This window comes from Giraffa tippelskirchi, chromosome 1 (assembly GCF_054371585.1).
Source record: "Giraffa tippelskirchi isolate mGirTip1 chromosome 1, T2T-mGirTip1v1.2.pri, whole genome shotgun sequence".
Lineage (NCBI taxonomy): Eukaryota > Metazoa > Chordata > Mammalia > Artiodactyla > Giraffidae > Giraffa > Giraffa tippelskirchi.
The window spans coordinates 31019089-31041426 of record NC_137275.1 but is presented as its reverse complement, the minus strand read 5'-3'; the positions used below and the strand labels follow the sequence as shown (position 1 = coordinate 31041426).

Here is a 22338-nt window from a genome sequence, read left to right as displayed (position 1 = left end):
CTTGGTTGTCGATTTTTCCCTTTCAGTACTTTAAATATATCCTGCCATTCCTTTCTGACCTGCAGAGTTTCTGCTGAAAGATCAGCTGTTAAGAATGTGGGATTTCCCTTGTATGTTACCTGTTGTTTCTCCTTTGCTGCTTTTAATACTTTCTTTGTGTTTAGTCTTTGCTAGTTTGATTAGTATGTGTCTTGGCATGTTTCTCCTTGGGTTTATCCTTTATGGGACTTTATATCCTCTTGAACTTGATTGACTATTTCCTTTCCCATGTTGGGGAAATTTTCAACTATAATCTCTTCAAAAATTTTCTCATACCCTTTCTTTTTCTCTTCTTCTTCTGGGACCCCCTCTAATCCAAATGTTGGTGTGTTTGATATTGTCCCCAAGGTCCCTGAAACTGTCCTCAGTTATTTTCATTTTTTTTTTTTTTTACTTATTCTTCTCTTCAGAAGTTATTTCTACCATTTTATCTTCCAGCTCACTGATTTGTTATTCTGCTTCAGATATTCTGCTATTGATTCCTTCTAGAGTATTTTTAATTTCAGTAATTTTGTTGTTTGTCTCTGTGTGTTTATTCTTGAATTCTTCTAGGTCTTTGTTAATTGATTCTTTCATTTTCTCCATTTTGTTTTCAAGGTTTTTGAATATTTTTACTATCATTATTCTGAGTTCTTTTTCAGGTAGTTTGTCTATTTCCTCTTCATTTATTTGGACTTCTGTGTTTCTAGTTTGTTCTTTCATTTGTGTAGTATTTTTCTGCCTTTACGTTATTTTTTTTAACTTATTGTGTTTGAGGTTTCCTTTTCCCAGGCTTCAAGGAAAGTTGAATTCTTTCTTTGAAGACGGTTGAATTCTTTCTTCCTTTTGGTTCTGCCCTCTTAAGGTTGGTCCAGTGGTTTGTGTAAGCTTTGTATAGGGTGAGATTTGTGCTGAGTTTTTGTTTGTTTGTTTGTTTTTCCTCTGATGGGCAAGGGTGAGTGAGGTGTTAATCCTGTCTGGTGATGATTGGGTTTGAAATTTGGTTTTGTTTCTTGTTTAGATGAGGCATTCTGCACAGGGTGCTACTGGTGGTTGGGTGATGCTGGGTCTTGTATTCAAGTGGTTTCATTTGTGTGAGTTCTCACTATTTGATACTCCTTAGGCTTAGTTCTCTGGTAGTCTAGGCTCTTGGAGTCAATGCCCCCACTCCAAAGGCTCAGAGCTTGATCTCTGGTCAGGACTGAAGATTCCACAAGTGGTTTGTTATGGTATTAAGTGAGATTAAAACAAATATCCAAAAACGAGAAACCAAAGATGAACCCCAGACAAATGGAAGTTACAAAATCAGGCAAATAATAATTAAAATGTGGAATATAAACATATACATATACACCCACGTGCAAAGTTGAAACAGTCCAACAAAAATAAAGTACAGTAAACTGACCTGGAGAACAAAGGAAATCAAAAATTATATTTACCAGTTAAGAACAAAACTAACTAAAGCACAAACTGGAAAGCAAAACTAAAAAAAGGTGCCAAGTGGGGAATAAAGCAATGAAAACAAAACTAACAAATATGTTGAGAGAAAAGAAAAGAAAGGAAAGAAAGAAAGAATAGATATGCAACATTAAATAGAGGTAGATGAAGAAGATTTATATATATTAAAGATTAACTGCAAGGGGAAAAGAACAGTAGGAAAAGCAAACAAAGGAATAAATGTAGAGAAAATAATAATAGGTTTAAAAAAATTAAAATTAAAAAAAGAGAAAAGAGAGAGAGAAAAAAAACAAGGAAAACTCCTCAGAACTGCAAAAGCCCAAAGTAGAGGCAGAGATTTATAACAACAATAGAAAATGTGACTGAGGAAAAAAAAGCTCAAAAGCTTAATTGGACTTCATAGTGCCAATAAAACCGACAACTACAACAGAGGGGGGAAAAAAGAAAAAAGTCCAAAAGAATCTACAGAACAAGTCAACACATAAGAATAAGAAATATTTTTCTTGAGTCACTGCTATCAGAGTCCTTTCCCTAGCTGGGAGTCACAGTCCACCTTACCTCCCTAGGATGCCCTCCAACACTGTGCTGATCTCTGGACCTGCTGTGGGGGCAGCTCAGATTCTAATCTGGTCCTACTCCTGTGTGTTCTTGCCTTCAACATCCACAGCCATCAGAACTAGCACATTTTCTTTTATGGGAGCTCTCAATGACCTTTTATATACTCCATAGACACAGAATCTGCCTAGCTGATCGTGTGGATTTAATCTGTAGCTTGTACAGCTGGTGGGAAGGTTTTGGGTCTTCTTCCTTAGCCACACTGTCCCTGGGTTTCCATTGTGGCTTTATTTCCACCTCTACATGTGGGTTGTCCACTGGGGTTTGTTTCTGAGGCTGCCCTGGAGGACTTGGATTTGCCCTTGTGAGGGCCAGGTGTGGAGGTCGTGCAGCTGCTTAGGTCACAGGGGTTCTGGCAGCACCAAGTACTCAGGGGAGTTGACGGCTAGGGCCACAGGAAATATAGTGGTCTGAAGGGTATGGCAACAAGTATTGGCCAATAGGCTCCAGTATTCTTGTCTGGAGAACTCCCCTCCCTGACAGAGAAGCCTGGCAGGCCACCGTCTACAGGGTCGCAAAGAGTCGAAATGACCAAAGTGATCCTGCAAGCATAGACAAAAGATTTTTTTGCCTGTGACAGCTCTGCCCCAGAGTTGAGCGTGAAGGTGTCACAGCTGCTTGATTTGCAGGGGCCCTGGCAGCACCAAGTGTGCAGGGACACAGACTGCCTCTGCGGCAGGAGTTATGGCCCTATCAGAGTCTTTTTGAGCCTCTTGTAGCTGGCGATCAGAAGGGCTCTTTGGCCAGTCTTTCTCCATAGCTCTGCCCATTCAGGCACATAGAGGGACCCCCCTGGCTGGGGTCCTACTCTGTAGATTGGTGCATCAGGCACTTAAAGGGACACCCTGGGTGCAGTCCTATTCTGTAGTTCAGTGAGTTAGGCATTTGATGAGGACCAGCCTCTCTATTGTTCATCTGCCGATGCTTTCGCATGTGGGGAGAGAGAAGCTATGGTGATGGCTCCACCCCCTGTGTGTGACGCAGCAGTATTGCCTTGCTTCCACAGCTGCCTGGATTTCTTCCACCAGCATTTCCCACCACGATCTCCTCCCTCACATCTCCTCAATCCATCTCCCTGCAGTCAACAGCAGCCCTCACCCTGGGATTGCTCCACAATCCCTAAACTCCAGCTCCCAGCTGCTGCGCCTTCCAGGGGACCAGCATTCTTGTCTGGAGTATGTATGGCTGCGGTAAGGGCTGTCTGATTCTCATTCCATTTAGGCTGCCACAGATCAACTGTTTCACTCTCAGCCTTAAATGTTTCTCCTCTGACTCAGACAATTGCCCCGATGTGAGGATCGGACCCCTGCTTCAGTTCCCCTCACAGGTCCAGTTCTACTAACACTCCTGTTTTTCCCCCTAGTTCCTTCATCCTACGGAGTTTTGCGTGGTATTATATATTATTTTCCACTGGTCAGGTACTCCTGTTCGCTCTCAGCTGGTGTTCTGCATGCACTTCTCTGTCTGAAGGTGTATTCCTGATGTATCCATGGAGAGAGATGTACTCCATATCCACCTACTCCTCCACCATCTTGTTCTGAATCTTTTCATTCTTATCTGGAAAAGGCCTCTTAGAAGTTGTTTGATCTTTTAGCCAAACTAGTCAATTGAAAGTTAAGGCATTTTTTTTTTTTCTCCTGCCATTGGAGCTAATGCTATTGACTCATTTTGTTGCCAAAGGTAAGGGTATGGCATCATATGCATATGCATCATATGCCTGATGCACACCAAGGCCAAATAAACCCAAACATCAGAGTTTGGAGCAGAGAAAGGACCACACAACGAGAAGGGGTGGCTTGGCTCCTGTTCACAGATCTGAACTCTCCTGTAATTTTCAGAGAAGAGTTTTTATAGGTAAAATTTGGGGATGGGGCTGTAGGGTGTGTGACTTTCTCCTGATTGGTTAGTGGTGAGGTAACAGGGCAGTGCTCTAGGAATCTCAATCCTGAGCCTTCTGGTTGCAACCTGTCTGGGGTCTCAGTACGTAGTTGCTATTCTCCACCTGGGTGGGGAGCCATAGTTCCTGTGCACACTAAGTCGCTTCAGTCTTGTCCAACTCTTTGCAACCCCATGGACTGTAACCTGCCAGACTCCTCTGCCCATGGGATTCTCTGGGCAAGAATACTGGAGTGGGTTGCCACCCCCTTCTCCAGTAGGTCCTGTAGAAGGACTCAAAGGTACACTGCAATGTATATTCCTTTGAGGTGGTGTGGGGGGAGGAGTAGGATTCTGCTTTCTTGCTGCACTATTGTTTTTTGACTGCTTTTCCTTTGTTTCTGAATTCTCTCATTTCTCTAATCATAAATATTTGAAATCTGCCCAAGAAATGGGATGGAGTGGGAGGAACGATGACATAGTAAGTTTTTTATACTTGGGAGAGTCCCACAGGGTCCCACTCAGCTTCAGTTTCTTAGAGCCACCTCTTCTCTTTTTTTTTGGCCCTACAGTAAACCTTTCTCTGCTCCAAACTCAGTTCCATTTGTTTGAGCTCCCTGTGCATTGGGCACACGAACTGAGATTCGGTAACATTCTTTTTTTTTTTTAATTGAAGGTTGATTGCTCTACAATATTGTGTTGGTTTCTGCCATATGTCAGCATCAATCAGCCATAGGTATACATATGTCCCCTCTCTCTTGAACCTCCCTCCCACCCCATTCCACCCCTCTAGGTTGTCACAGAGCACCAGGTTGAGCTCCCTGAGTCATACAGCAAATTTCCACTGGCTATCTATTTTACATATGGTAATATATATGTTCCCATGCTACTATTTCCATTTGTCACACCCTCTCCTTCATTGCTATGTCCACAAGTCTTTCCTGTATGTCTGTGTCTCCCCTGCTGCCCTGCAAATAGGTTCCTCAGTACCATCTTTCTAGATTCCACATATAAGGATTAATAACAGATTCTTCTGTTACAATCATAGTTAATAATACAGTGTTTATTATGTACTGGATTTTGTTCTGGATTCTTTAGATATATTAAATCACTAAAATTTCAGATTAACTCTATGAAGAAGGTTCTGTTATTATCCCTACTAAGCACATAAATATTAAACATCTCTTCAAATGTCATGTACTCAGTCAATGAAATAACTGGTTTGGAACCCAGGCAATTTAGATTAAAAGTCTATGTTCTAGGGATTTCTCTGGTGATGCAGTAAGACTCCACATTTGCATTCCCCAATCCCTGGTTGGGGAATTAAGATCCCATATGCTGCACAGTACAGCAAAAAAAAAAAAAGAAAATGTCTATGTTCTTAACCACAATGCTAACTATTTCACTGGATTATAACAGCCTCTTTACATTGCATGTAATTATGATAGTATGATTTGTTCACTAAATAAAAAAAGTCACAACCTAAAAGTTGATAGTTATGTCTTATTTATTTGGCAGAAATGTTTAGGACTTAAGCCCAGGAGGCAGCATGTCAAGTAGCCTTGAGATAACTGCTGTGAGGAGACGGGGGAGGGGTTGGAGGGGGGCTGGAAGAGGGTGGGAGTCAGGTTATACAGAGATTTGCAACAAGGCACAGATAGTCTGAACATCAAAAGTATTTTTGAGAAATAAAGAAAACAAGATATCTCAAGTTCAGGAATTTAGCACTTTTCTATGTATAGGAAGATGCAGGAGTCAGGGTTCACTGAAACCACTTCTTTCATATGCATCTCAGCTATCTGAGGCCAGTATCCTGAGTTCCTCAGGACTCAGTGTAGGGAACGCTGTGGCCTAATGGCTCCTCCATCACAGGTGTTGTTCTCCTTCCTGGGCATCCTCAGGGCTCAGAAATTCACAATTGGAGGGCCAGAATCACTGAGGGCTGTAACATCTTTGTTTACTGATATGGCAGGAATGTTCCATTTCTCAGATTTATAATAGGAAATATATATTTGGTCTTCATCCTCATTTCTGGTACAGAGCTTTTAAAACTCTAGGAATTTCCTAAGTGACTGGAGCCATAAAAGTGTATTTTGTTATGTTGCATGTGCTCAGTAACTCAGTCGTATCTGATTCCTTGTGACCCCGTGGACAGTAGCCCACAAGGCTCCTCCATCCATGGGATTTGCCAGGCAAGAATACTGCAGTGGGTAGCCATTTCTTTCTCCAGAGGATCTTCCCTACCTAGGAATTGAACTCGGGTTGAGTGACTATTGGGAAGCTCCTAGATCACCTAAGGGTGGGGTTTGATTGCCAGGGGAACCAACCAAGTGATTAGAAGGTTGGATCCTTGAATCCCACCTCCCTACCTCCAGAGAGGACTGAGAGGTGGGAGATTGAGTTCAACTATCAAAGGCCAGTGATTTAATCATTCAAGCCTCTGCAATGAAGCTTCCATAAAAACTCAAAAAAAAAAAAAAGCAACAGGGGTTCTGAGGGACTTCCCTGGTGGTTCAGTGCTTAAGAATCTGCCTTCCAATGCAGGGGACAGGGGTTCGATCCCTGGTCAGGGAAAGAATATCTCACATGCCAGAGCAACTAAGCTGAGCCCTTGAGCTCCAGAGCCTGTGTGCCACAACTGCTAAGCCCGAGCACCAGAACTATAGAGTCTGTACTCTGTAAAAAAAGGTCCCACATGACACAACGAAGATCCCGCATGCTGCCACTAAACCCACACAGCCAAATAAATAAAAATTGTTTTAGAAAAAGAAAAAATTCTGAGAGCTTTCAGGCTGCTGAACCAAATTGCTAATGAAAGTTTGTGTGCCTGAAGCACAGTGAGGCCAAACAAACTGAAACGGTGGAGTTTGAAGCAGAGAAATGTTCCTTGCAAGGTCATGCAAGGCGATAAGGTGGCTCTTGCCCTAAAAAGCCTTGAGCTCCCCCAAAACTTTTGGCAAAGCACTTTTAAATGGTGATTGCAGCCATGAAATTAAAAGACGCTTACTCCATGGAAGGAAAGTTATGACTGACTTAGACAGCATATTAAAAAGCAGAGACATTACTTTGCCAACAAAGTTCTGTCTAGTCAAGGCTATGGTTTTTCCAGTAGTTGTGTATGGATGTGAGAGTTGGACTGTGAAGAAAGCTGAGCACCAAAGAATTGATGCTTTTGAACTGTAATGTTGGAAAAGACTCTTGAGAGTCCCTTGGACTGCAAGGAGATCCAACCGGTCCAGCCTAAAGGAGATCAGTCCTGGGTGTTCTTTGGAAGGACTGTTGTTAAAGCTGAAACTCCAATAGTTTGGCCACCTCATGCGAAGAGTTGACTCCTTGGAAAAGGTCCTGATACTGAGAAGGATTGGGGGCAGGAGGAGAAGGGGATGACAGAGGATGAGATGGCTGGATGGCATCACCGACTCGATAGACATGAGTTTGGGTAGACTCCAGGAGTTGGTGATGGACAGGGAGGCCTGGCGTGCTGCGGTTCATGGGGTCGCAAAGAGTCAGATATGACTGAGCAACTGAACTGAACTGAACTGAATTGAGGGAGGTGGAGTGTGGTCCATATAGTCAAAGCTGTGGTTTTTCCAGCAGTCACATACCAATGTGACAGTTGGGCCGTAAAGAGGGCTGAATGCCCCAAAATTGATGGTTTAAAACTGTGGTGCTGAAGAAGACTCTTGAGAGTCCCTTGGACAGCAAGGAGATCAAATCAATCAATCCTAAAGGAAATCAACCCTGATTATTCATTGGGAGGATTGTTGCTGAAGCTGAAGTTTTGGCCACCTGATACGAAGAGATAACTCACTGGAAAAGACCCTGATACTGGGAAAGATTGAAGGCAAAAGGATAAGGGGATGGCAGAGGATGATATGGTTAGATAGCATCACCGACTCAGTGGAAATGAATTTGAGCAAACTCCATGAGATAGTGGAGGACAGAGGAACCTGGTGTGTTGCAGTCCATGGGGTCACAAAGAGTTGGACATGACTTAGCCTCTGAACAACAACAACAAAGATACTTCCCTGTTGTTGAGTCACAAGATTCATGATCAGCTTGATCAAGTTCTCTGGCTGATGTGAGGTAGCAGGGTGGTGTCACACAAGGTGAACATTATCAGTCCTTAGGTTCCGGGAGACCTAGAGCTATGCATTCATGGTTGTCAAGTAGTTAACACCTTCTATGTGTTGGAGCAAAGGAGGCTTTTTTCATCTGCAGGACATTTCAGGAAACACGCATCAAATACTATTATCCAAGCACTTCAGAGAGGAACTAAAGCAGAAGATATGGGGGAGGGCCTGTACTGGGAAGGCAGCAAGGTCCTGCTCAGTTACAATTACATTTCCATATCATCTGTGCCAGGTCCCAAACTCCAAGATGACAGAAGCTACTTTGTTCTAGACCTTGCCCATGTATCTCTTCTTCTGGCTATTAATTTATATTAAAAAAAAATCCTTTGTAACAAGCAGGCAATTTAGTGAGTAAACTCATTTCCTAAGTTCTATGAGCTGTTCCAGCAAATCAGTCAAACTGTAGCAAGGGAGGATGGGGTCACGGGAACCTCTGATTTACAGCCAGTCAGTCAGAAGCACAAGTGACAACTTGGACTTGTAATTGGCATATGAAATGGAGGGCAGGCTTATGGGACTGAGCTCTTAATCTGACGCTTATCTCTGGGTATGTGAGTGCTCAGTCACTTCAATTGTGTCTGACTCTGTGCAACCCTATGGACTGTAGCCCACCAGGCTCCTCTGTCCATGGGATTCTCCAGCTCAGAACACTGGAGTGGGTTGCTGTGCCCTACTCCAAGGGATCTTCCTGACCCTGGAATCAAACCCAGGTCTTTTATGTCTCTGGCATTGGCAGGCGGATTCTTTACCACTAGCGCCCCAGGAAGCCCATCTTTGTGTAGATAGCATCAAAATTGAATTGAATTGTAGGACACTCACCTGATGACAGAAGAATGCTTGATGATATAGGGAGAGAACCCACATAGTGGAATAGGAGAAAGAATAATAGTCCTTCTTGAAAACTGACTGTTCACTCCTTGAGGGTAGGTGTTGTAACTTATTTATCCTATATTCTCACTGCTGAGCTTAATAATTTTGTTGAAATGAATTGCAAACTCTTTGAAGACTAAAATCTTTATTCTTTTCACACTCATAGTATACAGTGTAATTTGAATGTTCTGCACACCAGGAACGATAAATATACATAGACAAAGGAATGAACTTAGCTCCATATGAATAGGGTAAATTTTAAAGAAAAAGTAGCAAGTGCTGCCAAATATAAAATAGGAATTCTCCAGGCCAGAATACTGAAGTGGGTAGCCATTCCCTCCTCCAGGGCATCTTTCCAACCCAGGGATCAAACTCAGGTCTCGTGCATTGCAGGGCGATTCTTTACTGTCTGAGCCACCAGGGAAGCCCAAGAATACTGAAACTGGTAGCCATTATCTTCTCCAGGGGATCTTCCCGACCTGGAAATCAAACCAGGGTCTCCTGCATTGCAGGCGGATTCTTTACCAGCTGAGCTACCAGGAAAGCCCTTATTTTAGGACAGAAACTGTTAAAGATTTAAAAATTAACAAATCTGACTTTGTTTCAAAAATTTGATGCTTCTTTCTCCTTAACAAACTTTCCAAGAACTCATTTCTCTTAAAAACCATATTTCCATTATCTTATGTACATTTAAACTTTTCCATCGGGGTTCTTAACCATTCATGTTTTAGATGAGCAATTCTGAGTCTTCTATCCTCCTGGGCTCAGAAGCTGTTCCTCGGATAGGCAAACACACAATTCCCACTGGTAGGACTCACTAAAAATACCTTCGCCTCCACAAAATTTTTTAAGTCATTTACACGACTCCCCAACTCCTCCTCTTATCCCAAGCCCAATTCTGGGAATCATTGTCTAAGACCACTTTTTATCTTTCCCTTGCTTCTTGCTGGCTTTTATTCTGTTTTGAAGAGGTAATTACCCATTTCCATTTTTCTATTCTATTTGTCAACTGGAAAAACAAATGTTCAACCTGAAAGTTGAAAGTTATGTTTTATTTGAGGACATTACTGAAGACTATAGCCTGGAAAGGTAGCCTCTCAGATCACTCTGAGGAAACTGCTCCAAAGAGGTAAGGAAGGAACCAAGATATAGAGGAGTTTTTGTTGGAAAAAAATATATGTAGTTTAACATCAAAGGACACTGCTAATTACCAAAAAAAACAAAAAACAAAAAAAAACCACCACCACCACCACCACCAACAGAAAACCTCAAGTGAATGATTTTAGTGCTTTTCCATATCATGGAAAGATACAAGAGTCTGGGATTATTGAAATATTCCTTTGGTATGCTTAACTATGTGGGGCCAGTATCCTGTTTTTCTCCATCTTGTTTCACTCAGAGTGCATCATCAGGCGTGACTGCAGTGACTGATGGCTTGATGGATGGCAATGTCCCTATTTACCTGAATGGCAGGCAACATTCTTTGTCCACATATCTATTTCTCACTAATGATCCTATCTATGCTTGGAATATACTGTGCAATATTCCAAGGAATCCAATAATTCCCTTTAACAAGATACCCTTTCTTTTCTAACATTCCAACAGATTAAATTCAGACTTGTGCTTACATAATTTCTGCTGTATTGTATCTTTTAATGTGACAATTACTGTCCTTGCCATCTCAAAATCTTAGTGATTTGATGAAGCCACAGTCCACAGTTGGTCTCACAGCTCTCTTCCAAATGTTGATTTAAGGAAGCTCCACTCCCAGAATTCTTTGCTTACAGTCTTGGGGAAATGAAGAGAGAGCATAAAATTTTTTGAAGAGACATTTAAGACGCCAGGTCTGGAAGTGGCACAAATGACTTCTGTCCACATCCTAGTTACCATCTGCAAACCTAAACAAACCTAGGAAACAATAATCAAGCAAAAACTGTTTGTTTGGGATCAAAGGATTGCAATTCTGGGCACACAGATACACAGATACACAGACTCAATCCAAACAGCATCCACTAGGGAGCAAAAATCAGGAACTTTTAAAGGCAAAGAAGGGAGATTGCATTACAAAGATTTTTAATTGGAGTTAGAGGCAGCATCTAGTCACGACTGAGTGCTAAGGCTATCCTTACGTGCGTGCTAAATCGCTTCAGTCACGTCTGACTCTGTGCGACCCTATGGACTGTAGCTTGCCAGGATCCTCCGTCCCTGGGACTCTCCATGCAAGATTACTGGAGGAGGTTGTTGTGTCCTCCTCCAGGGGATCTTCCTGACCCAGGGATTGAACTCAAGTCTCTTATATCTAACCTGCTTTGGCAGGCAGTTTCTTTACCACTAGGAAGAGGGAAAAGTTTATTATTGTGACAAGCTGTAGGCATTCTTGCAGAGTCCTTGCAATATTTGTCGATTGCCCCAGTTCAGAATTCCGTGACTCCATCCAATGGGACATGTATAAAGTTATATTGTAAGTGGAAGTGGGGTCTCGGTGCTCACCACTCAAAAGCCATTAAAGAGGCCAGGTGGGTGGAAAGGAAGGTTTGCTTTACTTTGGATGCCAGGAATCTCAAGGGAGGGCAGATTGCTGTTCAAAGACTGACTCCCTCCACTGACAATTGTGAGCTAGAGGCTGAGGGAGGGGCCTACGTGCAGAAACAGCACAGTCAGCTCTGACAGTTATCTTGAAATTGGTCTTTGATGGTCTGACTAGCATCACCTTGATTGTTTAAGTACAGTTAATCTTCAGTTCCAAGATCAATTTGTTTCCAGTTCTTGAGGCCAGTTTTTAGAATTGTAGTGGCTAATGCCATGGCTATAGTCTGGACATCATGGAGTTAGCCTCTCCACCTAGTAGGGGTTTCAGTCTCCATAAGACAGCTCACAGGATATGGCTCAGAATATTACCTATAGACCCTGAGAAGGAACTAACTAAAGGTCCTTGACTAGGCTTAATGACTAAACTATTATTATTTGGTCTCCTTTGAGTGTTTTCTCCTTTGTTTCTGCATGTTCTCACTTCTCTGGTTAAACTTATTCTTTGGCTAAAGTTTTTCCATAGACAAAAGGCAGGTAGAGGACATGGGGGATGAGGACCACAGAGTCTTGCTCCATTTCATTTTGAAAGCAAATCCTATAGGGCATTCTTAGTTACACTGCTTATTGTGGTAACGAACCAGGGAGTTTGTAAATTATCTCTCATAGGGAAGGATCAAAGTCAGGAGTGTAGGAGCCAAGTCTCAGAAATCCTGCTTTTGGGTGGAACAAATCATGAGGAATGATAATCAGCAACTGGAAGGCAAATGCTGAGAAAAATAAGCAAGACCTTATAGTTCCAACCCAATCAGACACCAAGGGTTAGCTTGTTCATCTGTCTTCAGTCATTTTTGCAACTGCAGAATCATTTTGAAATGCAGTGTATCTAGACATTCACTTGGAATAACCAGAGAAAATAAGCATAATTATGATGAAAATAAAAAGGAAAGCAGCATCACATTCACTTATAGAGTGAATATAAATCAATTTACTATAATTATCCATTTTCCTAGGTAATCTTTCTGAACCTATTCCTTCCCAATTCACCTAGTCAAAGAAATAAGTAACCTACCCTTTACTAATTAGAAGATGAAAAAAAAAGATGACAGCTGAATTGTAATCATCAACTGAGTAATATAATAGCTTTTTCTTTCTCAAATGGTAATGTCTATCATTCCTCACCACACACACACACACACACAAAACCCACACACTCCTCTTTTAAAACTTTTTGAAGCATTTTAATCAGCAGCCAAAGACATTCTTCAGATTCCCTGAGATGTAAAGTTGGCATTTTTCCACATGACAAACTTTCACTACGCCATCAACTAAGAAGCGGTCAGCGATGTTAAAACACACTGAATATAATTAGATGTTCTACAGAGAAGCATAATATCCTCTTAATATTCACATGCAACAGTTAAGAAAATATTATTTCAGCTATTTTCTCTAATAGAAAATTAGGCTGTGCTATAGACTCCACTCCAATCTTTTCCTCTTGTGATTTTTCAAAGGAACCAAGACAAAAGAATGTAGAGGAGAGGGTAAATCCAAGACAAAAAATTTTGAGAGGCACTGAGTTCCAAAGATAATCCTCGTTCAAGGTCATGAATGATAGTTAAAGGAAGATAAAATGAAAGCTTCAATTGAAGTAATTTCTAATGATAACATATTAAAATCCATGAATGCAATTTAAGCCCCACATTATACCAATTAACAAGACAATTGCAAAAGAATTCCCACTATGAAAAAATCATCATGTTTGTCACATGGAAATGTAAAGTTTTCGATGACCATGATACATCATGTTCTTTTTAAAAGTATTTTTTTTTACATTTGTTTACTGATACATATAGACGTGTCAGAGCTTTATAGCTTATCTTGCTATCATTCCCTAAACTAACACAGAATTAAAATATAGCTACTATGATACTTATTATCTTTCACTTATCCCAGGAAGAATATAAGAGAAGGGGTATTCAGAAGCCTGAGAATTCAACATGCTCATGCTCAGATAGCACTGGTTTTCTTATGCTCTCAAATTACCCCAGACCCCATACCCCAGGTTCTACTATGTATTATCCCTTTTCGATGATCAAGTGCACAAAATTGAATTAATCATCCTCTCCTATTTCATTTTACATTATCAGCAAGTGTCTCTTATTTTTCCTACTTTTGTTTCACTATTTTTCCATTCATCCACTATCCTCATCTCTCTTCCACCTTTGTATATAATATTAAAATACATGCTTTTCCATGTTTATTTAGGTATGCATGTATCCTTAAAAATAAATACAGTTTTGCTTTATGAGTATGTGCATTTAATCTCCTTGAAAGGTATTCTCTTGTAAATTTCATAGTTTCTTTTTTTTCTACTTGCCACGATATTTTAAGATCCATCGAGCTATAAACTAACCTAGAACATTAATTCTGAATACTGCTATATATATACATAATACATATACATAATATTATGTAACTATCTCTCACTTCTCATTTCATAGGCATCTAGGCTTCTTCCATTCTGATTATCACACCCAGTGCTATAAAAAATATTCTTAGGGACATGTGCAAGAGATCTAGGATATAATTGCTACATTCTGTAGAGACTATAAGCAATATGATGAACCAAGGACTTTCAGGTTGCTCTCTGGAACGGTTGCACCAGCTTACTTTCTTTAAAGCTTTATGAGAGAATTCTTGTTTCTCAACATCCTCACTTTTACTTGATCTTATCAGGTTTCTGACTGATGTTTCAATTTGCATCTCTCTTATTACTTCAAAGGTTAAATAACTCTTCATTTGTTTATCAGCCATTTGGATTTCCATGTTTGTTTCTCTGTGTATTTTCTATTTCAATAGCAGAACTTCGTGGGTGTTGTTATTTATTGCATCTTTTCCTTTTTTCCTGATTAGTTTTATAAAATATTTATTTATTTGGCTCTGCTAGGTATTAGCTTCTGCATGCAGGTTCTTTCATTGTGGCATGTGAATTCTTAGTTTTAGCATGTGGTATCTAGTTCCCTTACCAGGGACTGAACCCGGGCCCCTTGCATTGGGAGCATGGATCTTAGCCACTAAACCACCAGGGAAGTTCCTCCTGATTAGTTTTATCAGAAACTGGTCTAATCAAACTTTTACAAGAAAAAAAGAAAACAGCTTTGGATTTTTACAGCAATGCCTGGCACACAGATGTGCAATATATATCATATGAATGATGAATATATTAATAAGTGACAAAGGAATGTCTTGTGCTACATAACAAACAACTGAACAATTCAATGAATAAAAGTTAATTTCTCACTCATGGGTAGGCAGACTGGTCTGAAGGAAGTTGTGGCTCTGCTCACATCTACTGGGCCTGATACCAGCCTGCAGTCGGCAATGAGAAGAAAATATCCTTAAAGTGTTTTTTGTTGTTGTTGTTGTTTTAACTTTGCTTAATAGGTTTCATGTTTTAAACCACCTTTCCTTAAAACATAGGAAACAAAATGATACATAATATTCATAACCCCCAAAACTTAGTGAAAACCCTTGCAAGATCAGGAAAATATCTTGAGTAAGATTTTTTTATTATTCTCTCTCCTTTATTACAACTTAATGTCCCCTAGGTAATTTTTCTGACTTGCAATGTCAGAAGATAAGGCTCTCCAACATGTCAAATTGTTCTACTACAGAGACTGTTTACACCTCTCAGGAAAATAACATCTACCCAAGGTTTGTTTTAAAAAACAAGTTAAGCATGTTTCAGAAAATTGTGTGGCATCATCAAACTTGAAGAAACATCTGCCAGGGTGCATGATCATACTGACTGTTAAGATATTGAACTATGTGGTATCTGTTGGTAAATAGAAGCTACCCTGAGCCCCATTCCCATGCCTCCCCACTGCCCCAGCCCGCCCCACATGTACTTCTAATCTCAGGTGAAGAGCGAGGTAGGGGCCTCCTGGAATCTGCTCCAGCCCTTTGATGTCTGCTCTGAGTGGTCAGTGCTTCATGCTGCACCGGATGCTTGGTTTTCTTTTTATACTATTTATTTATTTGGCCGGTCCAGGTCTTAGTTGAGGCTCACAGATTCTTCGGTCTTTGTTGAGGCATGCAGGATCTTTGGTTGCAGTGTGTGGGATCTGGTTCCCTGACCAGGGATGGAACCTGGGCCCCCTGCATTGGGAGTGTGGAGTCTTAGTCACTGGACCACCAGAAAAGTCCCGTTACTGGATGTTATATATTTTAAATATCATTTCTGATTATAGGAAATTGTACATATTTACATGTACAACCTGTAAATAAATTCATGGGAGGTTTTTTTGGCCTCTGTTCCTCCAGCAAATGCACACATATACAAATGACATGTGTCATACGTATGTATACTCTATAAAATCTTTAGAGTAAAGGAAGCAGTCCAATCTTGTCTGTCCCTGAAGCTGTTTTAAAGACCCTCTGGAGGCTTCTGATCCAAGTATAAGTGCTTCTCCCATACTTTCCACATTGCCTACGTTACCTCTTGGAGTCATTCCTTTTCTTGCCCAAACACTTCCTCCCACAATGCTTTCAAATAGGATCTTTCTGTGGCAGCCTGATCAAGTTTTTTGCATCTTACTGTAACGTAATTCAGATTCATTCTTCAATATAATTAATTAGATTTAAAAATGCTAACTTGAATTTTTCCTATTTTAGCACTTTCTCTAATTGCTTTCCATTTAGATAGTAATATCATTCTTAATTTTTGCAAAAATCTGTCAGTATGTCTGTATATTTCTTTTTTTAAATATTTATTTTACTTATTTTTTGGCTACTGGGTCTTGGTCGTGACATGTAGGATCTTTATTCATGGCATGGGAACTCTTAGTTTTGGCATGCGGGATGTAGTTCCCTGACCAGGGATCAAACCTGGGCCCCTGGCATTGGGAGCAAGAGTCTCAGCCATGGGACCACCAGGAAAGTTCCTTCTCTCAGTTTTTTAGTACCACTTCGTCTTCACCTAATTCCTTCAGAAATGTTCATTGACCTGATCTTTCATTTTACTAATTTGTTTTTCAAGTGTATTCACTTGGATAAATAGTATTCACAAAACAGTAGTAAGGTGATTCTGATACAGTTCTTACTACACAATTTCAGCTGGTATATTTTTCATATTCAATATCTCCAATTGGTCCTTCATACCTGATTTTCTTGATTCATACTTCCAATCTCTTCCTTTAGCTTTCTAATGTTATTTAGTACGGTTTTTTTTTTTTAATTTTTTGTTTGGTCTGGTCCATTCATTTGACTTTCAGTAAATATTTCTGTTTGTTTACTTTCTTTTCATAGTACTTGCATTTTTCCTGCTTTGTTATTTTCTCTTTTGTCCTTTAGGATCTGGAGTAATACCCAAATGATTTAATAAGCAGACTGCATGGACTAATCTTAATAGAATGTTGAACACATTTGAGCAGATGGATGCCCACTGCAATGACCCTATGTGGGCTCAATACTGAATGTCAGCTTAATTTGAGACTATCAGCTACCTTTGCTAGTTATAAGTACTACTATATCCTGATTAATAGCCCCAGATTACAAAGTTCTTGTACTAAAAATATCCTGCATAGTGTCCCAATGCTGATTTTGATTTTCTCTAAAATTGCTTGGTAATATATTTTCTAAACCTCCTTGCAACAGTTAAAATATAATTTGGCATTTTCTTGAGAACAACAAGATTTTTAAGATCATAAAATATTTAATATGCTAAGAAGAAATGCTTTCAAGATAAGGCCTGTAGTTATGAATACTCTGTTTATCATCCCGCAAGAATTTTCATTTCCAAATTAGTTGACTTGACACAATATCAAATTACAATCATGGGTTATTTTACATAGCATTTTAATTTATAACAAAATTTAACAGAACAGTGGTCAGGTTTATTTGATGCTGTAAATACTTACTGTTCTCTTTTTAAATAATATTTGGCTTTAGCATTCAAGTGTCAGAATATTTCTTGCTTTCAATTAACCTATCTTGCCACTAGGTGGAGAGTAATGACCGTTTACGGACTTGTGGTAAACAGCTTTTGAGTTTAGTCGCTCAGTCATATCTGACTCTGTGCGACCCCAGAGACTGTAGCCCACGAGGCTCCTCTGTCCATGAGGATTTTCCAGGCAAGAACACTGGAGTGGGTTGCCATGCCCTTCTCCAGGGGATCTTCCTGACCCAGGAATCAAACCAGGGTCTCGATTGCATTGCAGGCAGATTCTTTACCAGCTGAACTACCAGGGAAGCCCTCAAACAGCTTTTAAACATAGCTATTTAATGCCTATGTACAGTCTTGTCTTAGTCTGGCGAAAAGTTAATATTCTAGTTTCAAAGGTGAATTTATAACAAGTTCTTCCCCTTCTAAATCACTAAATATTAATAAAACAAGCCGTATCTTTAATGTCTTCACTAAACATCCCTATGTTTATTTTGGGAAGAAAAGAGGATCTTTAACCTCAAGAATAGTAAGAAATCAATCAATCAATCATTCAATCTCTTACCAATAGGGACAGAGTCAAGGAACAAAGTGGGTGATTACAGTTAATCCCACTAGGGGATTGTAAGTGCAAAAAATATGGGAGACTCTGTAAGTTAATGATTATTCAAGAAAGCAGGTTTGCTTAACTGCAAAACCAAGTAGCCTTGCTTAGCAACAAAACCAAGCAACAGAAGCGTGAGACATTCCCCCAAACAATAAAACAATGGTGGCATGAGAAACACAGCCTGCCCAGTGAGTTCAGTAGGTTAATGATCCCTAGGACATGCTCTCTGCACACATAAAAACAATAATATCTGGACCTAGCTTGACTACGCAGGGACAAGAAAATTCCCCTGCCCAATCTGGAGGAGGAGCTGATGCTGGAAGCATGATGACTACTCAAGAAAAAGAAGCTCTTCTTCTCTTCCCTGCTTTTCCTTTGATATAAAACCATAGCCCAGGAAATTCTCAAGGTGTGGCACTCTCTCGCTTGCCCACTTGAAAGTCTCACAAGCGTCCTCTTCTGCTAAATCACTTCTTACCTATTGCTTTGTCTCTTGCTGAATTCTTTTCTGCGCTGAGACACAAAGGACTCTGGTACCAGGAGCTCTTTGGAGCCCCCGGAAACGACATCAAAATTTTCGTTACCATTTCAGAGTGCATGCTGTACATGCTACCTGCTGGAAGAAAATGATGTGGGGACTAGTGACAGCCCAAGGTTTCCTGGGGAATTTATCAAGCCACATTAAATCACAGAAGCGTAGTGACTCTGTCAGTGGATTCTAGCTGATGGAATGACCTTGGGCCTTTCAGACCTCCCTGAGCTGTAGAGTGCTTCCTCACAGAGCTTCCCTCCTTCCACAGTTCTTACTGTGAGTGGCAAGAATTTCAGAGCCTGGACACGTAACCCACAGATCTCATAAAATTCCGAGATATATATACTCACAATTATACTTATACTCATATATATACATATATATATGTGTACTCATCATATACTTATATTGATAGGGACTTCCCTGGCAGTCCAGTGGTTGAGACCCCACACTCCAAATGCAGGGGGCCCAGCTTCAATCCCTGGTCCCAAGCTGCAAACAAGGGTTTGCATGCCGCAGCTAAAAGATCCTGCATGGTGCAACAAAGATCAAAGATTCAGCGTGCTACAACTAAGACCCCACACAGCCAAATAAATAAATATTAAAGCAAAAAAATCATATTGATAGATACTCAGATGCTTACAGTTCAAGTCTAGTATTTGTACTTAAAGTGGTTGTATCACAATCAAGTTATGATCTACAGGCTTTGTGTGAAAGTCGCTCAGTCATGTCTGACTCTTTGCGACCCCATTGACTATACAGTCCATGGAATTCTCCAGGCTAGAATACTGGAGTGAGTAGTCTCTCTCTTCTCCAGGGGATCTTCCAAACCCAGGGATAGAACCCAGGTCTCCTGAATTGCAAGCGGATTCTTAATCAGATGAACCACAAGGGAAGCCCAAGAATAATGGAGTGGGTAGCCTATCCCACTGAGAAATACTGGGGTAATGGGTAGCCTCAGGACTTCATTGTACGTCACCTACAGTAAGAACTGAAGTGTTCAAACTCACTAGCAAAAAAATTAGAAATTTTAAAATGATGTGTAATTTTCCTTTTTAAAGGAAATTAAATTACATTAATTGTGATTGACAATATGGAACAGGACGGTTGAAAAGAAAATAAACTGGTATAAGTTTTCAAGAGGGGAATTTTGCAATAATTATAAAAACTTGAAAAGTATTTATACCATTTGACTGAATTCCACTTAGAGGAATTTATTTATTTATCAAAGAGAAAAATATATAACAACCTAAAAATCTAAAAGTTAAGGAATTTAAGTAAATTATAACAAAGTTCTACTTGCATTTCAGTCTGCTTCTAGTATTCTTTCTGTGCCTTCGAAGTTGGAAAGTAAAACTACATTTCCCAGATACCCAGCGGTTAGGGTTGGGATGGGTTTAGGATCTGCCACTCAGAGACCAGAGATTAGTGAACGCCGGAGCGCAGCCGAAGCTGGTTTTGATGCTGCGAACCCTGGCGGAGCCTGTTTTGTTTTGTCCACCACAACCTCGCGCTTTGATGACTTCCTAATGGCAATGCTACTTGGGAGTAAGTGTTGGCGGTGTGGTTCTGGTGAGTTGAAGTCCTTCCCGGAAGCTCCTTACCGCCTGCCAGAGTTTAAACCGTCTAATACTGGGTAATAAATTTCTCCTACTTGGGCCAGATAGAACGGTATGCAACCATAGCCAATAGCTCATTCATGCGATGGAATAGGACACACATCAATTTAAAAATTACATGGTCAAAATTTAATCATATAGGAGTAAATTCTGTAATTTTATTTTTACAGCTCAATCGTTCACTTTTTATAGCTTAATCATTTGCCTCAAAAACTGTTTACTTAAAGGCCCTCTATAGCTTTAAGGAAATGGCAACCCACTCCAGTATTCTTGCCTGGAAAATCCAATGGATGGAGGAGCCTGGTAGGCTACAGTCCACGGGGTCGCAAAGAGTCCGACAGGACTGAGCGACTTCACTTTCACTTTCATAGCTTTAAGAGCTAACAATTGAACTTGGTTGTAGAAAAATTAAAAATAATTTTTTTTAACACAGCACTTTAAAAAAGTTCCTTCTGCTTTTCAGCTAAGCCACGATACTGTTACTGTACCACTCACTTTCCAACAAAAGCATTTGTTTTTAGGTATCGGTCTGTCTTGTATTGTTCAAACAAATTTGGCTAAAATCCACATAAGTGGTAGAAATCCTGCTCTCCTCCATGTTGTTATTGCTCATCTAATTCTTGGGAGAGAGAAGGAAGGTGGAGGGTAGGTTTAATTTTTTTCTGAACAATTTATCGGTGGTTTTTCTGCTTGTTCTCTTGTGTTAAGTTAATTAAACAAGGTGACCGTTAGATGTGTTAGTGTGTGAGTCGCTCAGTCGTGTCTAACTCATTGCGATCCCATGGACTGTAGCCCACCAGGTTCCTCTGTCCATGAGATTCTCCAGGCAAGAATACTGGAGTGGGTTACCATTCGCTTCTCCAGGGGATATTTCCAACCCAGGAATCAACACCTGGGTTGATCAAATCACACATTTCAGGCAGATTCTCTACCATCTGAGCCACCAAGGAAGTATGTCCCACTCTTCTTCCCTCTAAAAAATAAAACTGTGGTAAAACTACTATCAATAACAACAAGAACAACAACAATAAGGACTTCCACTTTTTAAGTGCTTACTTCTGTAAGGCCACACATGCTTTACTTGCTAAATCTGCAAGATAACTCTTTGAAGCAGATACTGTATTCTGATTCCCACATACCCTCACATTAGGACACAGAGCAGAAAGGGGTTAATTTAATCAATAGCTAAGTGGCAGAGTCTGGATTATAACAGAGAGCCTGATTCAGAGTTCTTAAAGCAAGAAAAATTTGTAGACTCAGGCCCATCGAAAACCAAATTACTAGATGCACAGAGAAGTTGATAGAGTTATCATATTTAAAATGATCCAATCATGTTATTCCCATCAGTCACTGAAGATACCTGTTAAAATTTCAAGTTCCCAAGTTTATAACAATCCCCTGAATCTGATTTCTGAGTTCAAGGCCAGGAATCTACATTTTCAATAAATTTTCCTTATGAATCCTATGCACAGTATACTTTGAGAACTCTACATCAAGAGGGTCAAGTTCAGACTCCGTATTTTGGGACAAAAACCAATGTCTTGGGCAGTATTTGCTGTGTAATAGATGTGCAATAAATACTTGTGGGAGAAACCCAAAGAGGCAAGAAGGGGAGGAAGTAGCTTCGGGTACTTAAGTTTTGGATAAAACTAAGGCTTAAAATGGAGATAGGAAGACAGAGTAGATTTCTTGCAGAAATCATGTACGTATTCCAGGATTTGTTATCTGCCTTGTTTTTCTTTCTCCAAAAGGTGGTAGCCCTTGAAAAACAAATGCATTAACTTTAGCATAAATGTAACTACTTACCTTTTAAATGCCTTTCATTCTATTCCTTTTTATTTCCCCTTTCTCTGCTTGCACTGGCATGCAAACTGGTTGTTCCGGTCAAATGAGTCAGTTTGGATGGAAGCATTGATGTACAAGAGCACATTTTATGTTGACATCCTAGTCACACATTTACGAAAGTAGTGACTGCAGTCAGTACTAGACTGTAGTGCAGTCACTACAACTAGAACAGTAGAACTGTTCTAGTTAGTCCACAGAATTTCTACAATGTTCCCGGAAATTTGACCTGAAAGGTGTTTCAGAAAATCTGGCACAATTTAAGTCCAAACTTACCCAACTAAAAACTGTCCCAGTTA

The 22338-nt window shown here is 40.2% G+C and overlaps 1 protein-coding gene across 2 annotated transcripts in view; it reads right to left on the bottom strand.

Moving 5' to 3' along the window:
* Positions 1 to 20190, bottom strand: part of LOC145511153 (transmembrane protease serine 11E-like) — a 101803-nt gene extending 81613 nt beyond the window's left edge. Inside the window, exon 1 of one of the 2 annotated variants that reach the window (XM_081504170.1) lies at positions 19882 to 20190. In XM_081504170.1, the coding sequence (XP_081360296.1) occupies positions 19882 to 19883 (2 nt within the window). In that variant the 5' untranslated portion in view covers positions 19884 to 20190. The remainder of the gene's footprint in view (positions 1 to 19881) is intronic. The other variant, XM_081503947.1, reaches the window with a different exon arrangement.
* Between the last annotated feature and the right edge of the window lie 2148 nt (positions 20191 to 22338).